Raw genomic sequence first — 15,840 nt, forward strand, 5'->3', positions numbered from 1 at the left:
GTGCACCCTGGGAAGGGTGCGGCAAAGAGACGAGTCTCCTGAGGTGCACACACTCGCTCTCCATCAGGTCAAGGGTCACAGGTTCAGCTGACAGCCGTGTTTGCACTACTGCACACCGTTATCAGCCTCGGGATCCTGGAGATGGCTGCTTTCCACAGATCAATGAGAGGAAAGCAGGCAGAAATCATGCACACGATTGGCTGCACTTTGGAAGCTGGTGGGTGAACGAGAACTTTGAAGTGCTAATCAGTCTTTCATGCAGCAAATAGGATCCAGAGACAAGAGAAAACCAAGTCCCCTAATTGACTAATGATAAAACAACTGGTTAATTAGAAAAGAGAACAAGCTTTGTTAGACACACACTCAAACACACAAATAATGTCTGTGCATGATGTGTGTCTGAATAGGGCTGTGAAGCAGAAAGAGCAGCATCGATCCTCAGCAGGAGGATATCCTTCTGATAAGAAGGCTTAGACACTGAACACACACACACACACACACACACTTCCCACTATTCATTTGCCTGAAATGCAGACACTTCTAGTTATGCAAGCTTGTTCACTGCACAACAGAACGTGCACATATTGCATTGACAGAATTGCCATGAGACGCTATAGCTGATATGAACAAACTCTCTGCTTCGACAGTCAGTTTTCATTTTAAGGTGTATATATATATATATATATATATATATATATATATATATATATATATATATATATATATAAATCAGATTGTATTGTCATTTTCAGTAGTTATATGTGAATAATATAATCTAAATTTGTCTTATTATATTTTATTATTTTATTTGTATTAGTAGATATCTTTATACAGTTTTATAGTTTTCTCACTTTAACTTGAATCTTGTTGAGTATTTCAGTTAAAGGTAGTAAAAGTCAAATCCATGCTTTTAGGAGCCTTCTGTACATAAACACAAGAACAACTATTTTATTAAAAATGAATTAATTCCAATTTATATGCGTTCACAAACATTTCTGGAATACAAAATCATACATAAAGTTCAAATACAGTGTTTTTTTTGATTGACCACAATTATTTTTGTATCATCAAGAAACTATTATAGTTGTTATTGATATTTAGAATGAGTTTGAATTTTTATATTTTCCACTTTGATTCTAATTTTAGTTAAAGTTTAAGTAATTGTATTGTGTTTTTGTCAAACAGGACTGAACACTGCGTTTGCATAAGCAGTGGCATAAATAAACACAAATACACACACACAAGATGCTCACTAAAAACGGCGATTCCACACACATAGCGTTCTTTCCTCCTGTGCATTGTTTGCACTATCAGCTCACGGCCTCATGCTTCTCTCAAGGCCCAGTGCATTATGGGAGGCGTCCTCACTGGCCCAGCACGCTCTGACAGCTCTATTGTGAGGCTCTCTGACTGACAGCTGATTTCTAAGGTCATGTTCAGCCGTGTATTACACTTTAACGTATGTCTCTGTCAGTGCCACAATAATATAAACTGATCTCCAGCAGTCTAGTTTCACCTCAGCGGCTTTACACACAAATCCCCCTCGTGCAAACGGCTGTTAGTGCTACGGATGCAAGCGCCGTCTTTCTGCCGTGCCACGATGCCACGGCGCAGAGCGACCCGACGGAAAGAAAAGGACTCGAGAGCTTCCTCTCTGTCGCAGGCAAAGGCAGAAATAGGTGGAGGTTAGACTGCTGGGAATGAATGAAGAACCGAGGGACAAACGCACAGGCACCGAGAACAGAAACACGTCATTATAGACGTCACCGCTACTCCCTGCTCTCACACACACACACTTTCACACACACACTTTCACACACACACTTTCACACACACACACACACACACACTATGAGAAGATCCTGAATAAAAAGTAGTAAACACATACAAAATGATCATTCCTTCTGTCATTCTGCATCAAGTCATGCCTTCATAATCTACTGAGTAATTAATTATCCATTATGTATATTATAAAATTGATAACATTTTATAATAAGATCCCATTAGTTGGCATTACTTGTTGCATTAACTAAGATTACCTAACAATAACAATACATTAGTTAGTTCATTCGTTTTATATTCAGGTCTATTAAAGATGATTTTTAAAGATCATTATTTGGTGTATTTGGTGTAACAGAACATTTAATTTTCAATTTTCAAAATAAAACACATTATTTTTCAAATACTCTACACTACTGTAGGTCCTCTATTCCCCGTCTCTCACAAATGCATCATTTTCTACAAAGTCCCTCCTTCTGACAAGCGCAGTCTGCTCTGATTGGCCAACTGACCCAGTGCATTGTGATTGGCCGATCACCGCAAGCACTTGTTGGAAATGTAAAGCCCCTTTCAATAATAGCGAGCAGATTGTCATAGCAAAGTCAGAAGTACATCCTCTCCTAGGTTTAGGAAACGGCCGTCCATAAAATGCATTGCTGTTCTGTTGTAAGTAATCTTAAAGATTCCTAAATGCATCTACTTTCAGAAGACCAAATAAAGTGCTTTTGCTCTTGTCTAGATCCACACACATCTCCCTGACACGACTGCTTCAACACTAACTGTGTTACTGAATCCACGCCTTTTTTCTTTGCGTGAACATTTGGGCAGCATTACGCAAATATTTCCACACAGTGATGTAGACATGTGGGGGCGTGTCTAAACGAGGTGTTTTAGGGGGCGTGGCAGAGTCTTAACTTTGATAAAGGATATCTCTTTGGATTTGAGACTTTAAGTCTTTGCTACTTTACAGATCTTCTTCATGCACCAAGAGCTTGTAACACTCCAAAGAGAAAGGAAGAATTGAAATCGCATTATATGACCTCTTTAAATAATGCTAACAGAATCAACTTTTCATTTTAATAATACTTTAAGGTTGAAAATAACATTGCCCCCCCCCCCCTCCCCTCCCCCCAAATCCAATACCCTTTTTCTTCTTGGAAGTTCTTTTTCTTTTATATTATTATTGTTATTTTTAAATTATTATTAGCGAATAGTAACATTAGTACATAAAACAGCCACTAAAGTAGGTAATGTTAGCAACAACTTTAAAATAGCCAGACCTTTTATCCTGGCAGCTGTTGACCAACATCATTACATTTATGCATTTAGCAGACGCTTTTATCCAAAGCGACTTACAGTGCATTCAGGCTATCATCATCTTCCAGGAAGTGACATCATTTTGATGGAAAAACACTTTTTAGCATGAAAGAATGTTTCTGATGCACGTCCTTAAGTTTCACAAGCACATTCATATTTTGAAGTTCAAAGGAGCAGCAGAGCAGGTCAAGGGTGATGATGTCACTAGGATGTTTGAAAGAGCTCATATCCTGGTTACAAGCACGGGGTCACACACAGGTCACCAACTCACAGACTTATTTACACTGTAGTCATAATGATTAATCAGAGATTTAGCAACAAAACCAACAACGCACAGGCCCCACTTCACCCCAAAATCAAAACAACGATTAGATATTGTATTTAGCATTAAGAAGGATTCCGGACGATTAGGACTTGCTTTAGTGTGGCATTATTTTCTTGACAATTAAGCACAAATTAACCACAAATTTTCATTAATGCAATGCTGAAAATCTCCTTGCATCTTAATGTTTTTTTTATAGTAAATGATTTTTGAAGTTGAATAAAAACAAAGAATACTGAAGCATATAAAAAATACTAAAATACAAAAGTTCAAGATTAATTCAATGCATTACTAACCTTTTCCTTGTAATTATTTGTGAAATATACTAGCAATATCTGAGAGAAAATTATTTCACTACAGATTTTTTTTGTGCATTATTTTAAACAATTCTCGTTATTCTGTTTTTTAACTATAATATACAATTATAATAATAATAATTATTATTATTATTATTAAACTTCAATAAGCATAACTAAAAAGCAGCTTGAAAAATATAAAAAATATTTTTTACCTGATAGTAAGAGGCTTTCTGTGAACTTTGGAAGCAATATGCGTAGTTGTTTGTAAAATAATGTCACGAGGCACCTTGATGACTCTAAAATAAGCTATTTATTTTAAATTGTTATAATTTTTTTACTTTAAGTAAAACTAAATTGTATATAGTTTTCTTCTGCAAATTGTGGGAGAATCATGCTTAATTGTTTAAAAAATAATGTCATAAGGCAAATAAAACTTGACTTAATGACTAAAATTGCCCTCATTTTCATTAAATAAAAATACACTTTCTTTTTTCTTCTTTTGAGAATTTTGGGAGAAAACATGCTTAATTGTTTAGAAAATAATGTAACAGTGCAAACAAATCCTTAATGTCTCTAAAACGGGCTTTAATTTCTTAAAGTAAAATCATTAAAAAACTATATTTTGCTAATTTTAGGAGGATCATGCATACAGTTTTGTTGTGGTTGTTGTATACATCGTGTCAACACAAGTAAACGTAATGACTATAAAATAGCCTTCATTTTCCTTAAATAAAACATTTTTGGGAGAAATAGAATAAATTGTCTTGAAAATAATGTGACAATGCAAAGACCTTAAAAAATCTAAACCAGGCTTCATTTTTTTTTTTTCAAGGATGAACAATGATCCAGAAAGCTTCTTTCAGTTTCCCTCTCAGACATCCATCAGCTCTTTCTCAATCATCCAGACACTGACCTGAGATCCTCGGGCTCCTCTTTTGTGGTCCCATTCTTGCTGTGGGAGCATCTGTGGACAGACAGACGGGATGTTAGAGTCACACACACACAGCGGTGCAGCGCATATTCCATTCACCATTCACTATTCAGCATCTAGTGAGGCTACACACTCTACCTCGCTCACTAAAAACACAGCACACAGAGAGACAGAGAGAGAGGAAGTATCAGGGCTCCAGGGATTCCTCTCTCTCTCTCTCTTTCTCTCTCTCCCTCCTCCCTCTCGCACACTTTCCATTTTGTTCAGTGACACACGCACATAATTCAATTTCACAGTCAGGCTGCCTTTACTTGCCGCTCTTTCCCGCTTAACAGCTTCTCAAAGGCTGTAAACTTTACACACTCTAATTAACAGACAGTAGGAGGTTCCCGCAGGGTGGAAAACAGGCCTCGTTGGCTCGAGAGTCGCACGTAAAAATGTGTCACCCTGTCGGAGAAACACCCGAGGACGAGATTCCCTTTAAACCCCGCCGAAATAGCCCCAGGACACGAGCCTGGGAAACTGGGCTTTTAAAAATAAAATGCAGAATATTTTCCTTTGGTTTGAAGGGAGAGGAAGCCAAACAAATGGCATTCTGTCTGGGTTTATTGTATACAGCGGGACAGGCTGTAAATCAGGGCCACCCTCAGATCACCGCTGGGAAACAGGACTACAGGAGTATTTACAGCCGGGGAACGCCTTCATAACTTTCAATATATTCTATCAGGTTGAGGACAAAAACAACAGTTCACTTCTGATACATGTGTAATCTGCACTACATAAAAAAACAATAATAGATGTAGCTGTGATTGCTAGAAATTTACAGTAAAAGTACGGTACACACGTTTTAGGTTTCACGCATTGAACTATTCATCTAACAAAATGTACAAAATCTAAAGAACATTTATTTTATATAACTATAAACATATATAATATATTATTTTTGTATTCAATATTGATATATTATTAAATAATTGTATATATTTTATATTTATTATATTTATATGTAGCTATGGTTACTTTAATAACATAATATAATAATATATATATTTAGATAAAATAAATGTAATATATATATTACATTTACATTTATAGCACAAAATAAACTATATAATAGCTCCAATAATGTACAACAAGAACAATATTTATTATTATTTATATTTAATGTTATTATGATAAATAATATCATAATGATATTAAATATACTATTATAAAAATATATTCAACTTTATTTAGTGGATTTAACTTTACAGTAAATTAACAGTAAAAATATATTTATTTTATTTTAGATCTATTTATTGATATTTTTAATTAAATATGGAACAAAGCAAAATAGAATAAAATCAAAACATATTTCAGAGAACCATAATGGTAATATAATTATATTACATTAAATAATATCCATAATGATATTATAATATATTATCACAAACATATTGAGCTATACTGAACTATTGACATACTAAAATCTGTTTCGTATCTTTATATAACACAACCGCTCAAAAAATATATAAAAGTAAGTCACGTCATCATTCAAAAGTAGCTTTTTCACAAGCTGAGGAAAACACTAATATATTTAAGGTGCACATTATACACACAAATACAAAACACCAACACATAACACTAAAATAATCTTATAAACATGAATTTAACAACATAAGTTGTGCCAAAAACACTCAGTGCACTGTATATAAGTAATTAGAAAAAAACTAAGAAACTATAAGACCATTAGTTTTTCATTGTACAAAGGAAGAGAACTGTAAAACTGTTCACTGTAGTCTTTTACTATTAAAAAATATCATTTTTAAATGTGCAATTACATTTTTCAGCAAAGGAAATGGAATATGTAACGTCTCTCTTTGCACATTTAAAGTGAACACGCTGGTACATGAATATGGCTGGTATCAAGATAACAGCACTGCACTTTTCTGCTAGTTTTCTTTTTGTCTGTCACACAGCAGCGTTATGTTTTGACAGACTGGAAAGGGTCCTGTCCTTAACTCAGAGTCAATCAGAGGAATCTCGGCCGGGTTACATAATGTTACGTAAAGGCTCTCTGGCCTTGTCCTCAGCTGCAGCTTTAGGAAACCAATGACTGTCTTTCATGACTTTGCCATCATGCATTCATTCATTAGTTCGATTGCTCGCTAGTCAAAAAGGCTTTTCTGACACTTAAGAGGCCTAAAACACAGCACTGTTTCTAGAGATGATTCACAAACCATTTGTTCCTTTAGATTGGTTTGGCAATAAAACTACAAGGTTACACGTTAAAGCATTATATTAACTTTTATTTATTAACGCAGACTTATTATACATTAAGAATTTAGAGTGAAAATATGTAACAGAAAATGTATATCAAATGCGAAAATAAATCCTTTAAGTTATTTAACAAACCATTTGAATGAACTGATTCTCTGAAATGAATCAGATTTCACAGTTTGATTTGTAGCTTAAAGGAATAGTTCATCTGGTCATCCAAGATGTAGATGAGTTTGTTTCTTTATCAGATTTGGAGAAATATAGCATTCCATCACTTGCTCACCAATGGATGCTCTGCAGTGAATGGGTGCCGTCAGAATGAGAGTCCAAACGGATGATAAAAACATCACAATAATCCACAAGTAATCCACACCAATCCAGTCCATCAGTTAACAACTTATGAAGCCAAAAGCTATGTGTTTGTAAGAAATAAATCCATCATTAAGATGTTTTTAACTTTAAACTGTTGCTTCTGGCTAAAATATGAGTCCTCTATCCATAATATTGCTTTCTTCAGTGGAAAAGTCTGAATCAGGAGAGAAATCTGTCCAGATCAAGCACGGTTTCCAAGACAAAACAGTCCAAACCAGCTCTAAACAAATATGTGACTGAGACAACAGGAGATGGACTTTCTGTTCACTGGAAGAAGTGTTATAATAGATTATGGACTCGTATTTTAGCCAAAAGCAAAGGGTTGAACTTAAAAACACACAGCTTTAATCTTTACAAGACTTTAACTGATGGACTGGAGTGGTGTGGATTACTTGTGGATTATTGTGATGTTTTAATCAGCTGTTTGGACTCTCATTCTGGCGGCACCCATTCACTGCAGAGCACCCATTGGTGAGCAAGTGATGGAATGCTACATTTCTCCGAATCTGATGAAGAAACAAACTCATCTACATCTTGGGTGAGTCTTAGAGTAAATTTTCAGCAAATTAACATTTTTGGATTAACTATTCCTTTAATACCTGTTTTAATAAAAGTTATTTAACAACAACTACAAAAACAAACATTAGATCCACACCTATTGTTTCTCCTCAGTTATGACCAATATTATATAAAAAAAAAAACAAGACAAACATCACTGAAGTTGAACAGGCGAGTCATTTCAGTTGAGGTCCAGCTGCAGGACAGGTGTATCTGCGGTCCGAACAAAACACCTTCAGCAGGCAATAGCTTCCTCGGGGACAAAACACATTTTCAGACGACTTCCCGAGAGAAACACTTCTTTGAAAAGTCAACACGGCACAGGCAAAGCCTTAAGGTTTTCCAAAACCTGCCAGCCTTCTGTTCTGGGGTTTATTTCACTGAAACGCCTGTGTGTCATTTAGCTGCTATATTAATAACAGAGCCTGACGTAGATCCACCCTCATCTACTGCTGTTAAAATCATTAAACTATTCATAAAGCAAAGGAGAATGGACAGAGGAGAGATTTTCCAAGGTATTTCAAAGGCTTTCCTGCTTGCCGCAGCCAGCACCGTCACTCACTCAAATCAGCCTTTATTTACAGATAACTGAACTATTACTCTGCTTGCCCTTCATTTTAATTATTTGCAAACACAAAACAGCACCTAAAATTGGATTTAACTGCATCTTCACAAATATTTATCTTCCCCCGATACAAAAGCAACGCTCGCTAGAGAGGATTTCTCAAGAGACCGACACTAACGGACCGTGTTAATGAGATTTCTCTTTATTCAGACGTCATTGTAGCGAGGACAGACAATAATCTGTCATTAATAACCCGAGCTCTCCATTTTCTAAGCGAAAGGGGTGAATGGAGGAGAACTAGTCGTGACAGAGTGGCACAGCTCTCAGAGGACTAAGTGACAGATGAAGCAATCCTCATAATAAGGTGCATGATGCAGCAGCGCTTTAATATTGCATGAACGAGCTGCAGCCAGCAGTCCCACCAGCAGCAAAGACGCGCTCTTTTCTCGCTCGCTTTCCCTCCATCTCTCCAGTTGTGTTCGGAACTACATACTACCCTTCCAGTGCTATTTCTGCAGTATTGATGCTGTGCACTGCGTGTTAATGTTCTCCGTGAATGGAGTGAGTACGTGCTATGGAGTATGCACTGTATGGGACTTTATCTTTTTTTGCATAATAAAAAAATTGATTTTTTTTTTTAATTGGATTAAAAACCATTAAATAACTAAAAATCTAAACTATAATGATGACAATAATAATAATTATTATTCCTATTAATAAAAACAATACTATTTATAAATTTCTACTATCATAAATGTTACTGTTATTATTATGGATCTCTTTATATTGCCATTTTTATTCTTTAAAAATATATGCATAAATACAGATAACCCCCCCCCCCCCCCCCCCAAAAAAAAAAAAAAAAAAAAAAAATATATATATATATATATATATATATATATATAATATACAGCAATATATATCAGTATTAGTATTAAATATAATTTATAGGACTTTAAAATACCTTTTTATTGACTTTTTTTAATCATTTTTTTATAAAGTAAGTAAGTTATTATCATTATCATTGCATTTTTTAAGAAATTGGATTTTTTTTAAAAGTCACATAATTTATTCTATACATTAAGGGACACTAAAGTATCTTTTTATTGCCATTTTTCTTCTACAATGGATAAATGTAGGAGGAATAATCTTACTGCAATATCAAATAATTTGTAATTATCGTTATTATTATTATTATTCTAAATGTATACATTTTAAAAGTATATTTTATTGGCAGTTTTTCAATTTTTCAATCTCCATAAATAGATCTAAGATAACCCAAAACAAAATAATTTACGCTGAACATCCTGAAGTGTCAAATGCATATGACACCGTTTTACATACTCGTATTATAAAACAGCAGGCATTACACTAGTACTCCATTCAGGATGTTTTTTGGAAATCTGTCAGGGACACATGACCTCCCTCAGCCGCAGCAGCCGAAAGCAGGACTTGAGACGCATCCCTCAGCCATTACGCCGCTAATGCTCTTTTAATAATGTAGTGACAGTGGGAGAGCTGGAAATCACACAGGACCGATGCAGCCCAGTGCCAGATTACCGCACGCTTATTTCACAATGATTCATTCATATCCAGCGTCCCACGCGCTCACGCGCTCACGGGTTACTCAATCTCACACACACACACACACACACACACACACAAACACACACACGCATTTATTTTTGTGTAAAGTGGGTTCATCCCATAGGCGCAATGGTTTTTATACTGTACAAACTGTATATTCTATGGCCCTACACCAACCCTACATCTAACCCGAACCCTCACATGAAACGTGCATTTTTACTTTCTCAAAAAAACTCATTCTGTATGATTTATAAGCGTTTTGAAAAACGGGGACATGGGTTATGTCCTCATAAGTCACCCTCTCCTTGTAATACCTGTGTCATACCCATGTCATTATACAGAGTTGTGTCCTGATATGTCACAAAAACAAGAGCACACACACACACACACACACACACACGTGTTGTCTATCTCTTCATTTAAATAAGCCGTTTCTCAAGCCCTGTGTTGAATTTTTGATGAGAAAGAAAATAAGAGGCTGAAAAGCTGCAAATAGGCTCCTTATTTGTGCATCCGCGCGCTATTAAATGTCTGCGCCTCAGAGTGTAAAATGAAAAGTCTCGCCTTTGCAATGAAAAATGAATAATAGCCTCCAACCATTCCAGACTCTCAGCACTCGCTCCTCTTGTCAGCTCAAGCTGGATTCAGCACAAATGACGCTCACGCTTAAATAAGGCTGGGTTTTTAGTGAACTAGGCTTCTATTTTGTCACTTTGTGTCTCTCTCGTTTTATTAATTTTATTTTTGGCGTCCTACAGGAGGCGCAGTGAATGCAATCCTAATGGTGCCGCAGACAGCAGCGATCCTATGAGAGGAGTTACTGTGAGGAAAACCCTGCTGAGCTGCCAAAACACTTCAGAAAGGACAACACAGAGAGGAAAGCCATACATTTGGACCACTCTCATACAGATGCATCTGAATGTATTCCAACTCAAAATAATTAAACATTTGCATGCAGAATTTTTGAAAAGACCTCAGTTTAGTTTATGATAGTGTTATGATACTACTAATATGCATATCACAAACCGTTTACTGCCATAATCGGACATATTTTAGGGGTTAAAGCAGGATATTCAACAAAAAAATTGGCAAAGAATGTGCATTAGATAGACAGATTTTATGAGAATTGTTTATCATTCATTTCGCATCATTCCTAGCATTTTATCAAGGAAATGAATATCTACATATAGATATGGAAGCCCGTTTCCGCCACTAAATAAAAATAAAAAAGGTAACTATGACTTTTTTTCTCACTTTTTTTTCCTTTGAAATTGCATTTCAACAAAAACAATATATAGGTATATGTTGCATTTAGTTAATGTTAGCTTTAATACTGATAATATGCATGTGACACATTTGTAAAAATGAACATGAAACCCATTTTACTTCTAGAATCTGACATTTAGAGAATAAAGCAGGATATTCCACAAGAAATGTGCATTTAGAAAGTATTTCAGACCATTTTTTTATTTGATGTTGACTTTCGTGAGATCATGTTCCATGAAGATATATTTCCTACCGTAAATATATCAAAACTTAATTTTTGATTAATAATATGCATTGCTAAGAATTCATTTGGACAATTCAAAGGCGATTTTCTCAGTATTTAGATTTTTTTTTTTTTGCACCCTCAGATTACAGATATTAAATAGTTGAAATATTGTCTGATCCTAATAATCCATACATCAATGGAAAGCTTATTTATTCATCTTTCAGATGATGTATAAATCTCAGTTTTGAAAAATTGACACTTAAGACTGGTTTTGTGCTCCAGGGTCATATATATGCATTTAGCAGATGCTTTTATCCAAAGTGTCTTATATTGCTCTGAAGGTATACACTTTATCAGTTCAAATGATATGAAATGATAAATTTTCAAGCAATCTTTAGGATCTTAGCATGACATTGAGCAACACAGTGATAAATAACACATCTTCTCACAACAATCTCTTTCTGCTCTGTTAAAAAAAACAGGCTAAATATTTGTTTAAAGACAACAGCAAGTAACCAAAGCCCATAAGAGTGATTTGGATGCGATGATGACTTTTCAGTGTCTGTCCTAGGTCACTGGGCCTGACTGGTGGAGGACATCCCTGTGCGCCTGTGAAAACATATCTCTGTCAGCGACGGTCCGTTCTGTCTGCTGCTCCAGGGTTTCTGTCCGCACAAATATCCCGACCTTTAGACAAAAACAAGAGAGCTGGACAGGAAATGCTTGGCCTCCCCTGAGACCTCGACCTCTGACCCGACTCAGATCCAGTCCCAGAGGTTCGGCGTTGGGGTGTTGGGTAAAAGAACCAAAAGACCCCAGAGAAGGGGTTTTAGGATTCCAGGAAAAGAAAGACAAAAGCATTGGCCAGAAAAACCTTCATACTGACAGAATCTATCTATCTATCTATCTATCTATCTATCTATCTATCTATCTATCTATCTATCTATCTATCTATCTATCTATGTACAGTATATATCTCTTTGGCAATGTCTTCGTTGCAGCACAAAAATCTATTATTTTTAATATTGCATACTAAATATTGTTCATGTTGAACCTCTCACATCATTAACTCCACATGCTAATAATAGTGAGTTTGCCTTGCTAAAACACGTAACGCCAATAAATCACCTACTGTATTTGCTCTTTGACTCAGCTCAGCCACAACTCCAGCCAAACTTCTCAGTCACACTTGCGTCACTCCACAGGAAGGCCAGATTTACAGTTAGTATCAATATACATCAGGAATAAACCAACTGCCTAGCAAAAATGAAAGCCCTCTGCAGAGCTCAGTTCAGTGCTGAGCGTGGACTCGCACAGTTAACCTGCATTGTAAAAGTCGACACATTTCAAGCCGTTTGCAGTTTGCATGCAGCTTTGCACAAAAGCCCCTGGCTGCGGTGAACAACTTTTAATGACGCCAGGAGTCTGACTGCTGAAACGTATCCTTCAGTGCCACAAGAGCCACTGTTTAAACCCGCTGAACAACTCCACACTGTAACCCTCTGTGTTCCAGTCAAAGCGGCCAGAGGAACAAATTGCTCCCCGGGACTCCATTTTCTGTTTTTTAGCTGCGTGGAGCCACAACAGCGGTAACACCATATCATTACATGTTACACAGCATGAGCAATGGAACGGCCTGAGCTAACCGGACCAAATGCACCGAGCCATAAAACCTCGGAAAAGACACACGCTGCAGTGCCGTTTGGCAGCACGGGGCCATTTGCAGAACAAAGAGCCATTCGGTTCAAACTACGCTGTGAGGTAGTACGACACGAAGCGTGATTAAGTTTACTCGCCGCTCCTAATATATTCTCCGGCTGTGAGAGCTGTCAAGTAAAGGCTATTAGAGGCCACTTGCAGTGACCAGATGAAGGATTTTCTCTCACTGAGGTGTAATTGACTGTATTAGGGATGATGGGGTTGCGAGCAGTAGTTCGGATCTGCTTAAGGCAGGATGTCAAGCTTATATGGCCCATGTTTTGGAAATGTCCGGTTTGTAATGGATAAAATGCATTGGCAATTTTAGACAGGGATGCTTGAAATGAGCTTGATGGATCTTTTGCATGCTCAGTTGTGACTGACGGCCACTCGGAGATGTGTTCGCACGGCATCAACTCCCTGTGACGGATCAGTGTGTGTGTGTTACAGAGAAAAGACAGATGAAATATGTGTGTCGACATCATTATTAGCACTGGTTAGCGAGGCAATAGAGGAGAACAGGGACTGTAAATTGCTATTCTTCGTTTCTTTCATGTGTCACTGCTTTGTTAAACGTCAAACGCTGAGCAGAATGTGAAATCTCACTATGACAGATAAAACATCTGTCGAAGAAACTTAATTCAATTTGCAATGATAAAGTGATTTACTGCATTGCATAAAAATTCAACATAAGTGATGCATTCTGGGAAGTGTAAAGTGTTAGTGTTAAGTGTTATTCCACCCTGACACACAAAAGTCCACCAAAAAAATTATTAAATAAATCATCATATTACTATTACAAGAATAAAGATAAATATTTAATAGATGTTGATTTACCTTTGAGAAATATTATGAAATATATAAACTACATACAAAGTTGAAAGAATAATACAAATCTAATCTTTTAAGAAAAAAAAGAAAGAAATCAAGCTTTTTTTAGTTTGTAAATCTCTCAGTGTGAATCCATTCATAATTCAACTTCCTTACGTTTAATTTTAAGAATATGCAATTGAATAAATATTTGTGTTTGGAATTTCACGATTGCATTTTTTGATTTATGCGAAAACTAAATTTACAGTGGCATTCAATAAAGAAAGAAAAGAAACACCATCCTGAAAGCAATAAACCTAAACAAATAAAATAAAATAAAGTGTCCATTAAAACTGAAGTCTTCTGGAGAGCGGACATGCTGTTGAAATTACTGTTAAACTTGTGCAGGTAAGGACAAACAAACAGCAAAAGCAGTCCCATATATTGACACACGTTCAGGTCGATTTGCTCACACACACACACACACACACACACACACGGTCATAAAGATTCCTGCTCAAGATGGTTTCGGCTCCAACAAACTCAAGCTGGACCACCCAGCACTGTATATGCTCACCGCTGTGAGTTACAGCACATAAATATGGCATCCAACGTCAGTGACAAAAAGTGACTTCAAGAGGTGACATTCGGCGCCTTGATTCTCACCGTCTCCAACTGCTTCATCTAAACAACCTCTGCTCTCTGTTAAAATGTCAACATCACATGCAACCTTCACGTTTTGCCTGTGGGCACAGGTTAAACCAGGGCAGCGTGAAGCAAGTGACGAATCTGTTCTTTGTTCGTACGACAGGCCCTGAGAACATTGTGTTCACTCAAAGTGCTTCTGGCCAATTAAAAGCTTCCTCTCTCAGTGCTGCCTGCTGCTCGCCAGGTCGCTTTTGGGTAGTGAGTGAGAGTAACGCAGGCCTGAGATCTCGTGCTGTGCGCATGTTGCTTCTGGCAGGGCCTTGTATGGAATAAAAGCACTGGAAAGGAGACTGCCAGTCACACAATGGCCTGGGAAGAAGAGCCAGTAAACGAGAGCGCCACACGGGCACGGTGCTGAAGGTCTTGCCCTAATTAACTCAACTAGAGATGCACAATGAGGCTCATCGAAGCATCTGTCGAGTCCCCTGTGCGCCTTCGCCAGATGAATTGCATTTACACAGCGGTGTTTAGACTGTCAACAGGCTTCGTCTGCTTCACAACAAATAATCCCTCAAGTCGAATTACTTTTTTTGTATAGGGCTAACTTAGTACTTAACCACAGAGCAGGTTTAAGTGCTAGGTGATGGGGCAGCACAGTGGCTCGGTGGTTAGCACTGTTGTCTCAAAGCAAGAAGGTCCCCGGGTTGGAGCCCCAGCAAGAACAGGAGGCATTTCTGTGGGGAGTTTGCATGATCTCCCTGTGTCTGCGTGGGTTTAGGCTGGGTGCTCCAGTTTCCTCCCACAGACCAAAGATATGCAGGTTAGGTTAATTGAACACTCTAAAATTGTCCCCGGACATGTGTGTAAAGAAAAGACTTGTGTATGGATTAACTGGTTCTCGCAATGAATGTAGCCATAGATGCTGGATGTTCTATTAAAAGATTAGTTCACCCGATAATGAAAATTCCATCTTCTACTCACCCTCGAAGCATCCTAGGTGTATGCGACTTTCATTTTTCAGAATAATCCAATCGAAGTTGTCCAAAAAATTGTCCTTGCTCTTCCAAGCCTTTCAATGGGGGTAAGCGGGTGTTTGTTGTCAACTGTTCAGAAGACGTGAAATAAAGTGCACGCATTTGTAATAAAACGTCCCTCACACGGCTCCGGGGGGTGAATAAAGTCCCCCTTTAGCGAATCCATGCA

The 15,840-nt window shown here is 37.1% G+C and overlaps 1 protein-coding gene across 5 annotated transcripts in view; it reads right to left on the minus strand.

Moving 5' to 3' along the window:
- The window catches only part of LOC132105489 (cGMP-inhibited 3',5'-cyclic phosphodiesterase 3A-like), a 95,974-nt gene that overhangs the window by 39,470 nt on the left and 40,664 nt on the right, over positions 1–15,840 (minus strand). For all 5 annotated transcript variants that reach the window (XM_059510636.1, XM_059510634.1, XM_059510635.1 and 2 more), the window contains exon 2: positions 4,631–4,681. In XM_059510636.1, coding sequence (XP_059366619.1) covers positions 4,631–4,681 — 51 coding nt within the window. The remainder of the gene's footprint in view (positions 1–4,630; positions 4,682–15,840) is intronic.

Source organism: Carassius carassius, chromosome 26, assembly GCF_963082965.1.
Source record: "Carassius carassius chromosome 26, fCarCar2.1, whole genome shotgun sequence".
Lineage (NCBI taxonomy): Eukaryota > Metazoa > Chordata > Actinopteri > Cypriniformes > Cyprinidae > Carassius > Carassius carassius.